This window comes from Pteropus alecto, unplaced genomic scaffold (assembly GCF_000325575.1).
Source record: "Pteropus alecto unplaced genomic scaffold, ASM32557v1 scaffold338, whole genome shotgun sequence".
Taxonomy (NCBI): Eukaryota; Metazoa; Chordata; class Mammalia; order Chiroptera; family Pteropodidae; genus Pteropus; species Pteropus alecto.
The window spans coordinates 2,244,003-2,261,401 of record NW_006441995.1 but is presented as its reverse complement, the minus strand read 5'-3'; the positions used below and the strand labels follow the sequence as shown (position 1 = coordinate 2,261,401).

General features: G+C 37.9%; 1 protein-coding gene across 2 annotated transcripts in view; it reads left to right on the top strand.

Moving 5' to 3' along the window:
* The first annotated feature begins 14,207 nt into the window (after window positions 1–14,207).
* Window positions 14,208–17,399, top strand: part of FYB1 (FYN binding protein 1) — an 84,371-nt gene continuing 81,179 nt past the window's right edge. Inside the window, exon 1 of one of the 2 annotated variants that reach the window (XM_025052161.1) lies at window positions 14,208–15,403. In XM_025052161.1, the coding sequence (XP_024907929.1) occupies window positions 14,275–15,403 (1,129 nt within the window). In that variant the 5' untranslated portion in view covers window positions 14,208–14,274. The remainder of the gene's footprint in view (window positions 15,404–17,399) is intronic. The other variant, XM_006919504.2, reaches the window with a different exon arrangement.

The window sequence follows — 17,399 nt, the reverse complement described above, 5'->3', positions numbered from 1 at the left end:
GGCATTTATTTCTACAGTTGCTGACTAATGAGAAGTGAAGATTGTATCAACCACTAGGAATAAACCAAGTACATGTTTGAGCAGGGATGAGAATCCAATGGGGAATCCTAGAAGCGGAATAATATTCCCCCATCAGAAGCTGGTCTGGAGTTTTTCTGATAAATTTGGAGAACTCAGAGCTTGTCCTGTTCATCTGCCTCTGCTAACCAGCCTCCATAGATGGACAGAAAACCAGCAAAACCACTGAGCTGTGCAAATTCAATATTTGTTTATTAATAGTATTGCCAATTCATGCCATGGGTATTGATCAAACTAGTCCTAGAGCAGGTTAAATGCCACCGAAGCCCACCTGCCGCGTGTTACTAATTTCCCACTGTTCTTCCAAGCTAGGGACAAACCCAGCAGGATGGCCCAGAAAAGATAATTGGACTTTCTGTCTTTCATCCTAAACGTCATCCAGGCAGTCACTTTGGACATTTATAGAAATATAACACAATGGCATTTGGACCATTGGGAGGGTGAGTGTATTAGTTTCCCGTGACTGCTGAAACAAATTACCACAAACTAGGTGGCTCACAACAACAGAAATATATTCTGTCATAGTTCTGGAGGCCAGAATTCTGAATTCGAGGTGTTGACAGGGCCAGGCTGTCTCCAAACACTCTAGGGGAGAATCCATACCTTGCTTCTTCCAGCTTCTGGTGAATTCAGGCATTCTTTGGCTTGTGGCTGCATCACTCCAATCTCTGTTTCTGTCTTCACATGGCCTTATCCTTCTCTCTTATCTTTTCATCTTTTGTATCCTGTAGGAACACTTGTTATTGGATTTAGTGTCACCTGGAGTAATCCAGGATGATCTCATCAGATTCGTAATTACATTTGCAAACACCCTTTTTCCAAATAAGGTCACATTCACACGTTCTGAGACATGGATTTATATTTTTGGGGGGGCTACCTTTCAACCCACTGAGAAAGACAAGCAGTCAACATCTGTACCCCAAACTCATACACCCATGCCAAATCAGGGGAGCCCCAAAAGGCACCCCAGTCCTTGAAATTAAATTTCTACAACTTTGTTTTAGCAAGAGTTGATCAATAATGATGTAAGGATCAGAGGAAGAGAGATCCTCAATCTCAATGGATTTTAGTCATTTTTGTACCTGAATATAACACGAGATGCCACACGCTCCCATTTGTAGCCCTGGCCGGCTGGGCAGGTGATTCTCCATAAAGAAAATCTTAGTGAAGCCCAGCAGGACGGGTTGGGTCATATAATGTGGACAGCTTGAAAAATAACGCCTCAGGGCAATTCCACCGTACCCTATACTTTCCCTGTCTTCAACTCAAAAGAGACCACTCAAAATACCTTTATTTACTCTATCAGTCCAAAAATGCCTTTAGTCAGTGAGGTGTGTTTATACCTCCTGAGTAGTTTTTTATTGTTTTTATTCATATCAGAAATTTGATATTGGTACATTGTTACATTTTAGCCACACTTAAGTCATTTAAAGTGTTTTAAAAGTTTTAGAAATATTTTGAATCAAATATACTTTTTTGGACAGTAAAATGTATACATACAAGCATGGTCTCATTGAAACGTTATTTTCTCCTCCCTTTTGAGTGATTTCCATTTTTCTCTTCGAATCACTATAATTTAGAAAAAAGAGAAAGAAAACATCTCGCCATGGGAAAATATTGAGGCAACTTTATTATTTACAAAGAATTTTCATTTAATTTAATAATTCTCCAAACACTGGTTAACAATTTTTGTCTAAATTATTTTAACGTGATAAAAATGTGTAACATTCGATTTGCCTTTTGAACCACTTTTAAGTGTATAGCTCTGTGACCTTAAGTATGTTCACACTGTACAACCATCACTATCATCCATCTCTGGAGGGTTTTTGTTTTGCCCAGCTCGAACTTTATACCCATTAAATACCAACTCCCCATTCCCTCCTCCTCTCACTACCTGGGACCTACCATTTTACTTTCTATCTCTGAATTTGTCTACTCTAGATACCTCAGATTAGTGGAATCATACAATTTTGTGATTGGCTTATTTCACTTAGCATCAACCTTGTTGCTAAGGTTCATCCATGTAATCACATATGTCCTTTTTAAGACTAAATAATACTCCATTCTATTTATATATAACACATTTTGTTTATCCACTTCTCCAATGATGACACTTAGGTTGCTTCCACCTTTGGCCATTGAGTATAATACTACTACAAACATGGGTGTACAATATCTGTTTGAGTCCTTGTTTCTTTGGGGTATATTCCCGAAGTGGAATTGCTAGATCATGTGGTAATTCTATTTTTAATTTTTTGAGGAACCATCATATTGTTTTCCACAGTGGCTGTACCATTTTATATTCCCATCATCAATGCATATGGTTCAATTTTTTTACATCCTCTCTAACTCTTGTTATTTTCTGTTTTTTAATAATAGCCATCTTAATGGTATGAAGTAGTATCTCATTTAAAGTTTTAATTAAAAGAAAAACTTATTTAAAAATAATAAGTGAATCTCTTGGTGGTATTTTTATTCTTAGAAAACCAATTAGTATTTAGAAAATTATTGAACAGGCGATTTTGGTTTGTTACATTTTTTAGTTTTGTCCTTTGAATTAATCATAAATGGGTTTTTTTGTTTTATTGTTTTTGTTTTTTTAGCTTGAAGGATTTATTTTATATGATTGCACTGCCATGATCTGATTTTTGTCAAGGGCCTTCTCAAATCATAGCCTCTTTCTCTAGTCATCTCAATTCATACCTTTCAACCTCCCTCTGGTAATAAGTTTTAAGCTATAGCCAGGTTATAATAAACACAGGAAGACAATGATTGAACTAGAATGGAGCCCCAGGCCCTTGAACTGCCAGTTGGATGACTCATGTCACTAACTCTAGGGGACAGTTTAGGGGAAAAGAGACCTAACATAGTTATCTACTTAAACATTCCACCCCTGCAGCAACACACACAGACTAAACATCAAAAAAAGCAAGCAGAATGTTCTTCTCTTAGTTATTTTCCCTTTCCAGATTGTCTGTGATGTTTCAAAGTCAATCAGAATGATTTGGCTTAGAGCTCTTCATGCCCTGTGTGTTGCTCTGTTTCCCTGCTCATCTTAGATCTGCTATGATCATCACCATGGGTACAACAAAAATGTTACTACGTCACCTGCAATGATTCGAGATTCTTGGACAGAAGGTAAATTACTAAAGTTAGCAGAAAACTTTTTGGAATGGAAGGAAACTGTTAAAATATTTCGTGTGGGAGCTGAGAATTTAAACTTAAAATAGTAACTATACAAGAGAAAAGAAAGTCACGATTTCTATGGTGCATTGGGACAAACACAGGATTTGGAGTCAGAAAACATAGGTTTAGTTCTCCTCTCTACCACGTGCTTGCATTTAGTTAACCCTTCTATAACAATAAAAAATAATCAGGCTTTGGGAGGATCAAACTAGATATTATATGTAAAATTGTTTTAAAATGTAATTATTAGTTCTAATAATAGAATTGGTGTATAATATCAACTCCAGAATTTTTTGCTAACTATACAAACGTATACAGTTTTTTTGTTGGGGGAGGGGAATGTCAAGATCATTTGTACCCTGGGACAAGTGATCTTAATAAAGCACAGACTTCGAGCTAGATAGTCGCATAGTGCCACATACTAAAACTAGCACAAGAACAAAGAGTTACCAGTGCATTCTCAGAAGAAACTGAAGGAATGCAGGAATAAATGGATAAGTGAAAACCCAAAGCAGATGAAACCATCAAGCACCTTGGAAAAGTGAGGGGCGTGGGAAAAGAGGATGCTGAAGTGCTAGGAACAGGATAGACACCATGAAAAGCCTGAAATTTCAAACATTACAATTTTAATGAGAAAAGGTGCAACCCACAGTAAACAGCTCCATGATGATAAAGGTGAGAGAAATTGCTCATCTCCGGGCAGAGTCTTGTTACTGTGACTTATAAGAGAGAAAAAGTGAGATAAGAAGTGTGAGGTGATTGTATTTTTTAATCTTGATTACTCAATACTGAACTCATTTTCTTCAAAGTTTAAAAGGAGAAAAGGTGAGGGGGAGAGTTTTATACTGTCCTATTCTGTGGAGAGAGGTTTCAAAACATCATCCATTTCTGTTTGTGGAACCTTCCATAACCCTCCATTTCTAACGTCTAGTTTTTATTTCTCTAAAATCACACTCTGGGTCCTGCCCTGACTCCCAGCTGCCCCCTATCTTCATTCGTTGAGATCTTCCTCTTCTAAGCTATTGTTTTCACACAGAACTTTTCACATCCTGGGAGAGAAGTCTCTAGAAAACCCCACAGATGGCCTCATACCCCCATCCCCACCCTGCTCCATGTAGACCAGGTGCTTTTGGTTTCTAACTCCTCCTAATGTGCGGAAGAGGAACTCATTGCCCAGGGCTTGTGTGTCTGTATATCTTTTTATGTGTGTTTAGAGGGATATGGAAGCTGAGAAAAAAAAGACAGCATAATATTTCTATTTTATTTTTCTCGTGTCAAACAGTATCTTTCTCAGCCATCAAAATTTTTATTTCAAATTTTATGTTTTGAGCAAAGCGAGTGTTCTTTTACTGGCTCATACTATTTTTATATGAAAATAGAATAACCACAAGAAATAGTAGATGAAATCATGATCTCTTTGAGGTGATAGAGTTGGAAGTACAGGAAAAATGAAAGAACTTAGATTGTATTACGGTGTGCCTACATTAAATATTATCCTAAAATCCAAATAAGCCATTAGTAAGATATCTATGAAAACACTTTTTAATTATCTACATGTTTATTAGTCAGAATGTAAATTTCTCAGAGACTCTCCTCTAATTTGGTATATTTGGTTAACACAGGCTAAGTGAAGTATATCCTAAGCAAATGTAAGCTAAATTTCCTGTAAAAACTAAATAAAATAGGATAACAAAAATAAATGGTTTCAGGACTATTTGTTGTTCGATACTATCTACATCTAACTCTACATCCTCTACATCCTATCACCATTTTGTCAGCATCAAGAAGTCAAAAACTTATAGTAAAACAAACTTCAGAAACACATGCAAAGTCATACTTAACTTCCTCATCTATTTATGCATATGAGGCCACGACAAAGTCAAAGCTGTGTTTGTGCAGAAGCTATTTGGTAGGGTAATCAGGAAGAGAAGGTTTGAAGGTTATAATTTTTATAAGGATGGTGACATTTTTAAGCTCCTGATCTTTAAAGACAGAGAATACACAAAAGCCTAACTGATCAGTATACCTTGAGAGTTCAAGATGACACAGTTTTCAAGAGGTAGGTTATCATCATCTAAGCTTTACCTCTTACTGACCTATCTTGCTTCTTCTACTTCAGTTCACTCTAGAAAGAACCAAGTAGGAACAAGGAAAGGGTCACAACAGCAGGTGCCCGAGATATCACAAGAGAGAATGATACACAGTGACATCTGCAGAAGTTTCAACCCGGACTCCTGAGGGGAAATGGCCAGGTGATCCTGTGTTGGGGGAAGCCACACACACACAGCCCCTGGGGAGATCCCATTCATACCAGGTATTTTCTTCTTACTACATTACACCTCACAGCACATGGCTGACTGCCGGGGTTGTCTCCAGTTCCAGCTCTGCCTTCACAAGTCACCAAAAAAAGTCAGGGGTTGTCACAATCAGGGCTACCACCACAGCTTCCGCCACATGCTCCTTCTATTTGTGCCCTTGCCCAGTCTGCAGCAGCCTGCTTCTGCCTAAGAACTCAATTTGTGGTGAGAGATATGTTCCCACATCCTGTTGAAGAGAGGCCTGGTGCTCTCTCCAGCCTCAGAGACTCAGCCAACTGGAATCCAACACGGCCCATTCGTGATGAAGTAGAGATTCTGTTAGAATGAGAGCTCTTAAAAATAGAGTCATGACTGGGGTTCAATGCTCTTTAAGAAGTTAGGAAATCATTTCCCTAACTATTATTTTGTGATCAATCATGGTGAAGTTCAAGTAAAGTCAGCCCATCAGCCAGTATGTTTAATATATACTACGGAAAGAATGTGAGGGATTAAGGGTGTGCTTGTTTGGTTGGGTGGTGTCAGAGAGGCACTTTTTTGAGGAAAAAAAATAAAACCAGGTCCCTGCTTTTACAGCTGGTGGGGAAAATAGTACATACATTAGGTGTATAAATATTTAAACAGTGTTAATAAAGATGATAAAAGTTTACTGCTGTTTTATTATCTATAGTGGGACGTACCATCTACCATCTTGTAAAGGGTTTTGTCACACGAACTGCATTTCAGCCAACTTCCAGTAACTCTATTTTTACAAATAAAAGCAATTAAAGTAGTTTCAATATGTAATTTCTAACAATAGTTTTAAGAAAGTTTATTTTTAGATTAAAACAATTCCCTTTTCCAAGTTTCCTAGGTATCGCCAATTATGTCTCTTTAAAGAAAAAAGACAACTTCCTACTGCGTGTGTGTGTGTGTGTGTGTGTGTGTGTGTGTGTGTGTGTGTGTGTATGTGTCTGTTCAGAGGGCTTGATCATGGGGAACATAGCTGTTATTTTCTCTAATCCAGGCACCATAAACTCTCACTCCATGAAAGTTTGAACTGCTTGAGTCTATTACAAATTTTCACCAATCTATTTCCTACCTCAAGGATGGTAATTTATCTGACTTGCAGAGAACTCTCTATCTTCTCAGTCTTTTCGTTTATACCAAAAGTCAATCTAAGTGGAACCAAAGTTTGAGCAATATGAGCCATCTCCCCAGCACCTGTCACCTGCTTCTTTACCTCTTCCATAAGCCCTGGTTACAGTCTCTGAAGCCTTGGGCAAAACTAGGGCTGACTTCCTGGAATTTTTGTTGTTGTTGTTGTTTACATACACATCTCCTTACAGCCTCATGTTATCCCTTGAGGCCACTATTCCTGAACTCTTGTTCTGGGCAACAGTGACAACAGTAGTAACTAATTTTGTTCCATGAGAAGAACCAACAATTCAGACCAAATAAGTCATGGATGATGACATGCTAGTTCACCATAACGAAAAAAAAAACACACACACACAGCAAAATTGATTAATGATGAAAGAGAGGCAGAAAGAAAGTGAAGGAAGGAAGGAAGGAAGGAAGGAAGGAAGGAAGGAAGGAAGGAAGGAAGGGAGAAACCAACTAATTTGGGTAAATTTGTTAATCGCTGTCTCCCTCTTAACTAAAGGTGTCACAGGCAATCCGGTGAAATTAGTTTTTTCTCTTTTTCTATGGGTTTCATCTAAAGAATGTCAAGAGAACTCAAAAAGAGTCTGAACATTTTGGCTAGAAATAAATGGCACTTATTCAAGGGTCTTAGAGTATGCAAATTGAGGACACAGCTAGGCAAAAACCCAGAGGAGCCCTCCCTTCCCCACCACAGAAAAGAAAGAAAAGTCATGTTCTATTGTAAAAAAAATGCACTCTTGAGAATGATCAGTCCTGCATTTTTAGGCCCTGATCCAAGACAGTTATCAGTCAGATGTCAGTCAGTCTGAATGATGGATGCCAGCTGGTCTAGAGGATGGGTGCTAGCAGGTCTGGTCACATTCAATGGTCTGGATAATGGATGTCAAGTGTCCTGGATACGTGAGTCCTTCAAGGGGGGAATCAGAGGGTTATCTGGAGGTCTGAAGTACGTCCAGATGTATATCCACGCATTGACACAGTACTGGAAAATTCAGAAAATTTAAGTTCCCAGGCTAGTTAGAACAAGAATAATGTCTTTCCTCATGCCTCCGACTTCATAACATTAATTTTAGTAGCTTGGTTAAAGTGACTCCATTTTATGTAGTTTCTATCTTTACTCTTTTCTCAGGAAAAAATAACAGCATCCATAAGAGTGATTCGTCCTCCTCATGCTTTAATTACAAAAGTGACATAAACACAACTTAAGAAAGTAAACTCAGGTTTCGAAGTTATTTTAACAAGGAATGCAGTTAGCATTAATATGATGGCTAAGTGGAGGGCCAGGGAAGCAATTGGGGGAATTGTTTTATGAATAGTATAGATGTCTAACCAATGTAATGTATATTTGAAACTAATTTAAATAAATAAATTTATTTTTATAAAAAGGAAAAAAGTTATTTTAAATTCATTAGGTACCCATGATTCATGGGTGTTTTATTTTGTGCTGTACAAAATGAAACTTTACAAAGGACGGAAAAGATGAGGCTTTTAAAGACATGGAACTTTAAAAACAATCTCTAGTGGTAGCCTTTTTTGTATTATTTAGTTTCTATACTCTATTAGAAAAAATTAAAACAGATTTTCTAGTTAATAATATTGTAATAATTATGTATGGTGTCACACTAGACTTATCAGAGTGATCACTTCATAAGTTATATAAATGTCTAATCACTATGTTGTACACTTGAAACTTATATAATACTTTACGTCAACTGGAATTAAAAAATAAAAAATACTATTTAAGAAAAAGTAGACTTTCTGATAAGGTATTTTCAATAATCCAGGAGGAATAAGAGTAGCTCAGGGCTTCTCAAGCTCCACACTATTTGGACTGATAGTCCTTTAATGTGAGAGGCTGTCCTGTGCATCATAGAACATTTAGCAGCATCCCTAGCCTCTACTCACTAGATGCCAACAGTACTCCCTCAGTTGGTCATTTCAATCAAAGATGTCTCCAGATGTTGCCCAAATTGTCCCTGGTTGAGAACCATTGGATTAGCCTAATATACAAGATATATTAAAAAGCATGACTATTGTAAAAATAAATCCCAAACTTTGTTATCAATAATAGTGATAGAGTATTTTTAATTTTCCATATGAAAATATATGACAAATTAGCTATAAAATAAAATATTTTCTTGATGTGTACAGTTTCTTAATATCTGTCCTAAATGCCATCTTGGTCTTTGTTAAAGTATATACCTTTATGTAGTTTGCTAAAAGCAAAAATAAAAATAAAAATAAAAAAATAAAAAATAGGAAGGAAGGAAGGAAGGAAGGAAGGAAGGAAGGAAGGAAGGAACGAAGGAAGGAACGAAGGAAGGAACGAAGGAACGAAGGAAGATGTTGTGGATGTTGAGGGTAACAGCTGTGTAGTCTGTTCCAGAAATGGCACTGTACTCTATAATTTCCACTTTGAAGAGAGAAAGAAAAAGATCTTCTGGAATCTGGAGCTGTTAACTGGGAATCCAGAGTGTATAGAAAAAGCGTTTTTGCTAACAGCCATCTTCCCAGGGGCTGTGGCAAACATAAGTTTATACCAGTGAAGGTTTATAATTCTGAGGAACTCAAAAACATATGGGGAGGTAGCTAAAGGAAATTTACTTCTATCAAGACAATTTCTACATCTATATAATTATAGAGCAACTTATGGGAGTAGTTTGGTCTAAACATTATATAGGTACATAATAAATGGAAATAATAATGAATTGTTTCAACTGACTGAAAAAAAATCCAAATAATCTAAGATGAAATTTCTGTTATGCTTAAAATATTCTAAACTCTGAGGTCTTCTAGATTATAAAATATTTTATCTTAAGAAAAAATAGAAGCCTAATCTTAAAATAATTAAAAGTTTAAAAAAACCTGCAAACAAATGGGGAAACTGTACACACGTACAGAAACTTTCTGTACCTACGTGCAGAACTTTCTGCATTATCTTCTCAATTTTCTGTAAATCTAAAACTGTTCCTAAAAATCAAGAAATAAAGTCTAAAGATCCTGCAAATAGTTTTCACTGATAAGGATCAATTGGCAAGAGAAAAGCAGAGTTAATATTGAAAATGTAATAACTGAACATACACAAGTATCAAGCAATCACAGTGATTGTTGATCGTACGTCCAGCTATACCAGTGTGTATCAACAGAATAACAGTTCTGGGAAAAAAAGAAAACAATTTAAGAAAACAATTTGCCAACGCAAGGATTTTCATTTGTGCAAAAAGTGTTCAACTGACTGATGGTGGTGTGTGTGTGTGTGCGCGCGTGTGTGTGTGTGCATGTGTGTGTGCATGTGTGTGTGTGTACATTTGTATATGCGTAGCTTAGAAATATACGTAAGAAACTGATAGCAGTAGTTGCCTCTAGTGAAGAACTGGGTAAATTCACCATATAATTTATTGTTTAAAGCAGGTCAATTCTGAGAGTAAAAGGGAGCTGTATGAATAATTATTCTGGAGCAATAGACATACACACTCGTATTGTACTGGTAAGTCAGGGTGTACACTCTGCCTAGAACTGGAGGCCTAGGGCTTGGAGGTTCCGGGCTTCCACCCTATCTATCATACAATGATATATTGCTCCTACCCTCTTTAAAATTTTTTTTTAAATAAAAAGAAGCCCTAGAAAATTCAATCTACAGTGAAATCAGGATGAGAACATGTCAAAAAATGTTTTAAGAGTTTTCCTTTCTATTATTATCATTAAGGAAGAAATATAACTATTGTCAAGATTAAGGGATAACCTGGATGTTGAAAATTTTATCTAATAGACTTATTAACAATAACAACCGAACAACCTGTCAAACTAAGCAGTCAGTATAAGTGATTAAATAGTTCTAGATTCAGGCTATTGATATGCCAGACATATTATTAAGCTCAAATGTTGTTACTGTTTCTTCAGTGTCCTACATAAGAACTTGTTGCTTTCTTAATTTATTCTTCAACATCCAGTGAAAAGTTTCAGAGCATGGGTAAACTAAACAGAAACATAATAACTCTATTATGTTATCCAGCTGTTTGTTTCAGTCACATTGATATAAAATTAGAACATAACATTAATGATTATAACTTCATAATCTGCTCACCTAGAGAAAATTATGTACGTGACTAGTGAATTAGACAAACGATGGAAGACAATAGTTGGATGTATGTTATATGTAATTCTTGATCTCAGAACTTTGCACTCATTAACCTATTTTTGTTTTTAGCATTTAGTTTTTTTTTTAATTTTATTTTATTAGTTTTAAGTATACAGTAAATCGGTCAGACATTTATATAGTTTATAAAACAATCCCCCTAATTGCTCTTTCTCTCCTCTGGCTCTACACCTAGCCATTACATGAATGCTGACTGCGTTCCCTATGCCATGCTCCCCATCCCCATGACCATCTATCGACGACTAATTTGTACTTCTTTAACCCTTCACTCCATTCTCCCAGCCCCCCAAGCCCCCTCCCCTCTGGCCATCACCAGATCATCCTCTATATTTGTAAGTCTGTTTTTTATTAGTTTGTTCTTTTTGTTCCTTAGATTCCACATATAAGTGAAATCGTATGTTATTTATCTTTCTCTGACTTATTTCATACTTAATTCTTTTTGAAAAAACAAAACTCTGTGAGAAATAGGTACTGTTATTATTTGCATTTTATAGATGAAGAAAACTAAGTCTCCAAGAAATTAAGTTACTTGGTAGATCATATGGCTAGTAAGTGGCAAAATGAAGGTTAGAACCCAAGTCAATAATCCCAGAACCTATGCTATTATTAACCAAGACACTGTGCTGTCTCCTGGGTCTGGGTTGACATCTAAGAGACAAGTTCCAGTTCCAAATTAACCACTTCCATATTTTCTAAACTAAAACTAGGACATGGAGTTTGACAGTGGGTTAGTGTGTTTTAAGGGGTTCCCCCCATGAAATTCAAGATGTGGAATTGCTGTAAGTAAGTAGGATGTCACTTAAATCCTTTGGTTTCTGTTCCCCGCCAACACAGTGGGAGAGGTATGTTTGACGATTTGCATAGCTTGACTTGCTTTATAAAAATAGGAAACCCTTCTGTGTAACGTGTTTTACGAGTATTAATTTGTTTGTTCTTCCTAATACCCCTATGACACAGTGTTATTATTCCCATAATTAAGACCCAGATTTATGTTTCTTGCCCTAGATTAAATAGCTAGTAAGGTTCAAACCCAGGTGGTCTAGCTCTCGAGTCTGTGTTCTTAACCACTCTGCTATGTATCCTCTTGTTATAAACCTAGAATAAATCATATACCTAAAATATGAATTACAAAATCCAGAGTAAGTCTAGAACAAAAGAATTCTTTTCCAGAGACAGACTTTCTTTCAGGTGGTGAGTAAATTTTTATATTGATACTTCTTTATGCTTCTCGTGTTAAGGTTTGGAGTCTGAGGCTATGATACCCCTGGAGGCACAGGGCAGGACCTGTCTCCTATCCCTCCCCTGATGCCACTTTCCCTGGTCCACTGTCTTCCAACCTGTGGTCTTTGGGGCTTGATTGAGGAGTTGAGGAAATCATGGGGATAAAAAAAAAAAAAGTGGTTGAGGGAGGCAAGATAGCGACTTTCAGGGACTCAGATATAGGGCAGTAAATTTAAAAAAGAAAAATCAAACTGAAAAATGTTTTTCTTATCCAGTTTTCTCTTCCCACAAATACACATGTGCTGCACTTGGGTAGGGAGAGACAACTCCTGGTGAAGACACTATTTCTTTTAAAATCAGTATTCATAGTGTTCAGCTCAGTGCCAGCCTTCATTCCCCAAATACACATTAGAACTCTGTGGGTACCGAGCCCTGATCCAGATGTTGTGGGAATACAAAGACGAATGAGACAGTTTCTCGACTTTGGAGCCTTAGACAGACCCGCGTCTGCACCCCTGTGCTCACAGTTCCTGGCTGTGAGTCCTTGAATATGCTACTTAACATTTCTAACAATAATAGTTTCCATTTATTGAGCCCATGCTGTGAGGCAGGCAGGCAGGCACTTTACAAATTCCCTCTCTAATGTCCATGACAGTTCTGGCAGGTATGTTATTATCCGCATTTTATAGGTGATGCAACTGAGGCCCCTCTAATAAACTAAGATTCAAATCAAGTTCTTATGATCTTTCCATGGTGTATTCTTGCAGTTTCAACCTCACTTTTCTTGCCTGTGAAATGAAGTGAGATAATGCCATCCTCTAAAGCAATGAGATGGGCCACATAGATGCCTGCATGGTTTAGAAGTATGCACACGTATGTCCACACTAAATGCTGGTTCTTATTATTATGAAAGGAAGCAACACAGAGGCATGAGAAATGCCTGAAGTGCAACGTGAGTGAAGGTGGGGGGAGCAAATCTTCCCAGTAGGACAGGATCTGCTTTTGTGGTATTTGCGTGGGCACTTTAAAGAAGAAGTGTACTTGAGTGTGTGGCGACAGTAGGTGCAGGTGGGAAGGAAGAAAATGTTTCCTAGCTGAACTTTAAAGCATGAAAGTAGAAATTGTTATGGCCACATGTATAACTTCAATGTTTTTTTTAAACCTTAGATTTTCAAATATTCTAAAAGGACTCAAATATTCTAAAAGAATTTGTTTTTGAGAGAAAGACCAAGCAAATCATAAATTCTACTAGATAGGATTATACCCACAGAGAAGGGTAGCTGCCTGCTCTCCTTGCTAAATAATACCCTAATTCCAAGCAATAAATACAGAGACTGTGTAGCAGACTCCTGAGAAGGAATGATCAATGTCATTATAGAAGAAATGAGACTGGAGAAACAAGAAGCCTGGATACAAGACTTCCTATCCAGTCTCTACTGCTTCCTCATCATCTGCCCTGAGAGCCCCCTAGACAGGACCAGTTGAAAGTGAGCCCACTCTGCCTGCTAATTTGGTTCCAGTTGAACCATTACCACTGAACATATAAATATATATAAGACAAAAAACTTATTTTATTACTTACACATAAAATTAGTGGGTTTATCTGTCACATCTCCCTGTTAGCAAACAGACAGACCTTAAATGTGGATGGGAAAGAGAACTCTTACAAACCACAGAGATGTTAACATGGCCATGCTGTACAAAGCATGCAACCTAGAATTTACTTTCATTTTTAAATGTAGTTTCTGTTTAAGAGGCTTGGTTTTAAAATATGGAAGAAGTCATCTGTTAGTCACTTCCATATTTTTTCAAGTCAAATAAAATAGACAAATACCAAGTGAAGAGTAAATCTAGCAAGATAGCTACAGAAACAGTGACAGGAAAAGGAAAAGACAAGTTGTAACAAACAAAAACAGACGTGTCAGTCTAAGACTACCCAAAGAAAGTATATGTACAATAGCCCTCCCCCTTCAAGAAACTCTCATAACTTATTTTGCCATAGAGGAAGATAAGTGTTACAATATCTTCCTAACCAATCAGCAGCACTGCAGGCCTCAAACCAGGAAACTCTTTAAAGTGTAGTATTTTAAACTGTGCAAGTAAGACTTCTGGTTCTCAGATAGTTTTTGTTCCCTCTGCTCGTAGGATGGAAAAGCAGATGTGAAGTCTCTCATGGCGAAGTTTAACACAGGGGGCAACCCGACAGAGGAGGTCTCGGTCAGCAGCCGACCCTTCAAAGTCACGGGGCAAAATTCACCTTTAGGAGTACAAGCAAAAAAGAACTTATTCAACAACCAAGGAAATGCCAGCCCTCCAGCAGGACCCAACAACACATCAAAGTTTGGGTCTCCAAAGCCACCTGTGGGAGTGAAACCTTCTTCTGAGGAAAAGCCTGACAAGGAGCCCAAGCCCCCGTTTTTAAAGCCCACAGGAGTGGGCCAAAGATTCGGATCACCAGCAGTCTCAGCTACCAGAGACCCTGAGGTAAAAGCGGGATTTCTGAAGCCTGTAGGTCCCAAGCCTATCAACTTTCCCAAAGAAGATTCTAAACCTGTTTTTCCCCGGCCTCCTGGGAATAAGCCTTCGCTTCACAGTGTAAACCAAGACCATGACTTAAAGCTGCCAGGCCCAAAGCCCGGCTCTAATCCTCCAGCCCAGGAAAATGATCAGAAACAAGTGTTTCCAAAGTTGTCTGCGGTTCAAGGCAAGTTCGCATCGGCCTCTCAAGATCATGACCCCAAGCCCCAATTCCCCAAACCCGTCTTTGGCCAGAAGCCATCCCTGAGTATTGAAGACCCTCATGAGGTCGAGAGCCCCACTAAGAATGCATCTCCACAGAGAGGACCCCCGGTCCCTCTGGGAGTCAAGCCTAAAACTGGCCCTTTAAAGCCAGCAAGGGAAGACTCAGAAAACAAAGACCATGAAGGCGAGACATCAAGTTCACCTTTTCTTGGAGTGGTTCTGAAACCCTCTGCAAGCAGAGGAATCCCAAGCCTCTCAAAAAATGCTGAAGAAAAGAAAGAAGACAGAAAGATAGATGCTACTAAGAATGTATTCCTGAACAAAATAAATCAGGAAGAGTCAGCCTCTGGTGCTCCTCCTGCCAAGTTTCCTAAGCCACCTTCTAAGGTGACGATGGCAGGGCCTTGGGGCCAAAGCCAGGAAAAGGAAGACAAGAATTCGGCCGCCCCTAAGCAGAAGCCCCTTCCTCCCTTGTTTCTCTTGGGGCCACCTCCACCAAAACCCAGTAGACCACCAAATGTCGACCTGACGAAATTCCGAAAAGCTGTTTCTGGAAACAGTAAGTTCTCTCATTTTCAATTTAACATGCTTCGTTCATCAGCAGAGAGTGTTTTGGCTTCTATAGAAAAATTTGCAACAAGAAATGATTCCATCACTGGTACTTCTGTGTATGCAATGACTTTTCTTGTGCATTATTTTTCTTTGGTGTGAGAGGTCTGAGAAGGGAGAAATCCATAGTTCTATGTGGGCATTCTGTGAGAAAAAGCCTGGTGGGCTGGTTTTTGGGGGATGGAAGGAAACACATCCATTTGATTGATAAGTGGTTTTGCTTAATGACAACCATTTCATTTACTTCCTTAGTTTGGTTTCATTTCTGTTGAATGAGACTGTGGCATTTGCTCTTACTACATAAAGGAGTTAGATGGAAAGATGCATGAAACCCTAAGGCAACGATTATCAAATGAGGCAATTTGACACCCAGGGAATATTTGGCAATGTCTGAAGTTATTTTTCATTGTCAGAAAAGAAAGATGCTACTAGCATCTAGTAGGTAGAGGCCAGGGATGCTGCTATAAGGCACAGGACAGCCCCTCACAAAAAATAATTTTCCAGCCCCAAATGTCAATAGTACAAAAGTTTAGAAACCCCCCTCCAAATAATTATAAGTGCCTATAACTTCTTCATTGTTTCTTAAGCCCAATATTCAAATAAGAGATCAACAGGACTTGTGAAATGAGTCTTTCTGTTATATATTTTAGCTGTTTTCTATTTCTCAGTGAAGTTTTTTTTAACTTTTCTGATTCATAAAGTAATACATAGCTAGGGTAACAAGGCAGACGAAGAGGTATGTTATTCTCCTTCTCGGTGAATAGTTTTATTTTCTACCACAAATGTTACCACAATACTGTGGCACATGCTATAATGTGATACTGAATGACTTGTTAACGATTGGTAATCCTACGTAGTGATGGAAGAAGCTCTCTTATGCTTGAAATGATTAATATTTTAGGTAAATAATGTGCAACTGTTGTTTATTGGGGGGCTAAAGGGGGGGATACTTCCAAGTGACCACACCACTATTGGACATATTTTTCTCCTTAAAAAAGGTTGGTCCAATTAAAGCAATTCTAGGCAAAATTTGTTTTTGTTTTTGTTTTTTTGCTCTGTAGAAGCATCTTGCAACATGTCATCTTCCTGAGATCAATATTTGCAGTTTTGATCATCAAATTAGCGATCAAATCTCCCATTAATCTATCATGTAGAAAGCAAATTTGGAATCACTCCATGATCATCTTCTTCATTTGTCACTTCCTGATTTTGATACTGGTCCATAACTCAGAAATGTTAATTTAGTGAGAACTTCTAAGACTGATTCTTATTTCTCTTTCTTAGTTTTTCTGTACCTCAGATTAAACAAACTAGCTATCATAACCTCCATTTTTATGGCTCTACTTCATGCCAAGGAAATCGTTCTGATGTGAAGCAGAAATCCTTGGGACCTTTCTTCCACTTCCTCAAATCTTTGTTTCTACCTCACTACCAGGTTTGGGTGGTGGTAACCAGTTATCTGGTGTCATGTTATTGAATGAGTTTTCACAAATGCTAACAAAATTCTCTTTCTGTCAAGATCAGCGTTGAGCTGATTTTCAGTGCAGCAGAGCTCTGAGGGACCCAGGCAAAATTGCTAAGTATTAGATTTAACCCTTGCTCTCTCTCTTCTCTCTTTTGCAACCCTTTCTCCCCATCCTGACAAGCTTCCCACTGCTCAGATGCCCCATTACACAGTTTAGATTCTAAATCCTCTCATCAGTGGATTCCAACCTCTTCCAACCTCTGATCCCTTGGTGTACATTATACTCCCAAATGGACCCTGTTCCCTCTTTATCCACCTCTTCTGCAAATCAGAAGTCAATCTCTCTTAATTTAAACTCTCTTAATTTAAACTGACCTCAGGTTGGTGTCAGGATAAAGCAATCTGTTTCATAACTTTAAATTCTGAATAATACTCTTCTAAAGCATTCATATTTTTCTAATTATTTTTTTTTACTTTTTAA